At 47.9% G+C, this 3,387-nt stretch overlaps 1 protein-coding gene across 1 annotated transcript; it reads right to left on the bottom strand.

Moving 5' to 3' along the window:
- Nucleotides 1-537: 537 nt before the first annotated feature.
- LOC149215319 (uncharacterized) lies at nucleotides 538-1,138 on the bottom strand. The gene is made up of 2 exons (XM_089389695.1): nucleotides 901-1,138; nucleotides 538-818 (listed from the first exon to the last, which is right to left on the bottom strand). Exons 1-2 carry the CDS (start codon nucleotides 1,136-1,138, stop codon nucleotides 538-540), a joined length of 519 nt encoding a protein of 172 aa, XP_089245821.1.
- Between the last annotated feature and the right edge of the window lie 2,249 nt (nucleotides 1,139-3,387).

The following is a 3,387-nucleotide window of genomic DNA, read 5'->3' as shown; positions in this document are numbered from 1 at the left end:
TTGTCCATCAACTCAACAGACGATATTCCGTCAGAGACCAGCGCATATTAAGGTTATACCTACGTGTGAGATTGTTAGAACGGAATTTTGATTACATCACTTATCAGCATATTCCGAGACGATTAAATACGTTGACTGATGCATTGGCAAATCATGTATTAGATAGACATTTGCGAAACAGATAAACATCATACAAGAAAGTATAGACAGCATAGTAAGACCATAAGCATATGTAAATAAGTCATCTCAAGCATAGTTTGCGCATGTGTGTTTTTAAGCTTGCATTAAACATATAAAATCCATGAGTCGAGTGTCGTGCAAATTCATACATAAGATCACAAATTGTACTGAACAAACGCATAACACAAGATAACACATCATCACATGTAACAACGACTCATCCAAAAATCGGTATGTATATATATATATATCGTGTGGCGCACTAAGGCGCTCAAAAATAGAAGTACATGTCCCAAAATCTCAATACATCTGAGTCATAATGTCTCAAAATAAACAGTGGAAATAAAACCTAAGTGACTAATCGGCTGGATGGTGCTCTCTGTAGTACACAGCCGCTCGTGCCACCCGCCTCAGAAGGCGGTGCACTCTGGGTTCCACACCCACTGTGTGGATCTGATGCTCCACAGGAACCTCCTCGACCCCCTGGAAGTCCGGCACCCCCTCCAGCAACCCCTCAAGGTTGCGAGCCACAATCTCTGGTGCGTTGGCCCCTGGAGGGGCTAAGGCCAAAGCTCCGGCTCCCGGGCCCTCTCTCCGTGCCGTGGCAGCCAGGCCAATCGGTCTAGTAGGCCCCACATCTGCATGACAAGACATTTATTAGGACATGTACATAAAAAATTAAAAAACAATACAAAACTCAAAAGACAAAAAGTGTCATACCTGCATCATCCCACTGTTCACCCGGAGGCAGCACCAAGTCAGGATCATTGCGGAAATCCATCCCCGCATATGGCCAATCCTGTACGAAGATCTCCTGCTGGTCCAACCAGTCTCTGAAAAATGCCCCCCAGCTATGTGGTCGGCCGCCACCCCCACGTGGCATAATCCGAGCCCATCGTGAGGCCCTCGTCTCTCGAGGATCTCTGGGGGCATCCACTGCCATAGACTGCAGCCGCATGGCTGGTACTCGCTCCAGAATGAGCGGGACCAGGATCGATCCATACCCGAACTGCTTCGTCTCTCCGCGACGGCAGTTGCTCAATTGCCTTTTCATGTTGTTGCACACTGCAGTGCACCAATCAAACACGGTAGGCTCGAGGCACTCGAGGGCTAGTAGGAGATGGGTCTTGGATGCCTCGTGGTTCGCCATGCTGCCCGCTGCCCGGGTCACCATGAACAGGATGGTGCGCAGCACTATGTCTCTCACTGTGGGGATCGAGCACTTCCCACTCCGTGTCTTCACCGCCCCTGGGCAAACCTCAGCCATCAGGTCATCCAGAGTACCGCCGCTAGGTCGCTGCCCCTCCAAGATGGGCCTCGCACCTCGGCGCGACAACCCAGTCAAGAAAAATATGTCCATGTGGTCAAACTCAATGTCATGACCACGGATGGTGAATTTTTGGTCCACCGGGTTCCATGCCCTGATCAGCAGCTCCAGCAGATCATGTTGGGCCCTCAGACGCGGCGTAAGGAAGAATTTCATGAATCCGCACGCCCGCATGGCGTTGCAGCAATTCACGTCTCCCCAAGCAGCCACATCCTCTACATCGTGAACTCTCTCTTGCCATTGAAAGGCCATGATGTCCTGCATGAACAATAAAAACCAATCAGAATCGTTTTCATGGAGAAATTTACGTTCATTTACAAAAAACAAAATTTTTCCGCGCCATCGCGGCTGTTTTAGAAACAGCCGCGATGACAATGGCGGCTCTGTGTAAAAAATGCGAGGTCAGCGCGGAAGAACACGCCTTTTCCGCGCTGAGCCGAAGTTGGTTACATTGGCTATTTTTCGGTCAGCGCGACCCCGTGGGCAATTTCCGCGCTGACCGAGGGCGCGCCCATGCAAATAAAAAATGCCCAATTGGGCCCATTCAACCGTTAAAAAACTCCTAAAATGAACCAGAATGCAGGGCAAAGGAATGAGAACCTACCTGGAAGAAGCGGATCTGAAAATGGTCTCCGGATGGGCTGGAAATCGCTCCGTCAACTTTTTGGCTTCTCCACGTTCTTCGCACTCCAAATAGTAAAATGGTAAAAATGACTTATTACCCCCCCCCTATTTATAGTAAAAACTCCTAAATTACCATATTTTTTGGGTTTTTACCATTTTTAGCCATAAAACTAGCCTTGGTTCTGTTTTCAAGCATGTTTCAATATGTTTTTTTACGTATATCGAATGGATTTATGCGGGTAGTGCCCTTGTGCAGGTACAGGTATCGCAGCTTGGTCATGACGGTCCACAATTCATGTGATCCCCAAAGTGTCGTCTCTAAGCTCTTTTCCGACGTTAAACAAGAGAAGATGGCCGAGCTCCCTTTCAGCTCGTTAAAGGGAACGAAAGGCGGTCGTTTTTAAGCTCTTTTTCCGACCGTTGAACCAAAAAGATCGCCGGGTGTTTGTCGTTTCGCACTCGATATTGGCTCTAAAACGACGTGTCTTCGACCACTTTTTTACTTTTTCCGGTCGGGGACACTATTCATGAAAAGTACTCCTCGGTTGTAATGACCGGGCGGTTCTTTCGAGCACAGTTTTATACTTTTTCGGGCTCGAGAGACACAACTGTACGAAAAAGGACCCCCCTGGAGTCTCCTTTTCTGCATTCTTTTCAGACTCTCGAAACAAGAAAAGAAGCCGAGTTTTTCCTTTGTCAGGCTCGTTAAACACTTAATGACATCGGATATTGTCAACATGACACACATCAAGCATATGTTATCCCCGTCAAGCTTGTCATCCAAAAATAATCGGGGTACCTGCCTGCAAAGGTGGGGAAAATGGAACTTTGATTACAGTCGTCTCGGCAGTACGTCACTCTTGAACATGGCACTCCGTTGTTTCGTGTCTGGGTGGGGTCATCTCATCTCGTTTTCACTAGCCTCCATGGGTTTGGGATATCCTATTTGACCTCTCATCTGTTCATTGCCATCATCATCCTATCCGCTGCTCATTTGATGTCAAGTACTGCCAAATCCGTTACAGTGCCGTTATATGTTCAAGAGAAGTTGTCCTCTACCCCAATGCAACCTCGTTCGCTATCTCGTCGCAAATCATTATATCTCTGTCTCGTGTCGATGATGTGGGAATCATCATGGCCCACCTTCGATCAAAGCCACTTCTCGTCGACTTCAACTCATTATCCGAGAAAGTGACTTAGAGACTCCTTCCAGGTACCTTGGAGCCTGCATGCCTCAATGGCAGGTTCCTCGTGTT

Source organism: Pinus tabuliformis, chromosome 1_1 (genome assembly GCF_031772625.1).
Source record: "Pinus tabuliformis cultivar Carrire ecotype Pingquan chromosome 1_1, CPIR1, whole genome shotgun sequence".
Classification (NCBI taxonomy): Eukaryota; Viridiplantae; Streptophyta; class Pinopsida; order Pinales; family Pinaceae; genus Pinus; species Pinus tabuliformis.
This window is presented reverse-complemented; position numbering and strand designations above follow the sequence as displayed.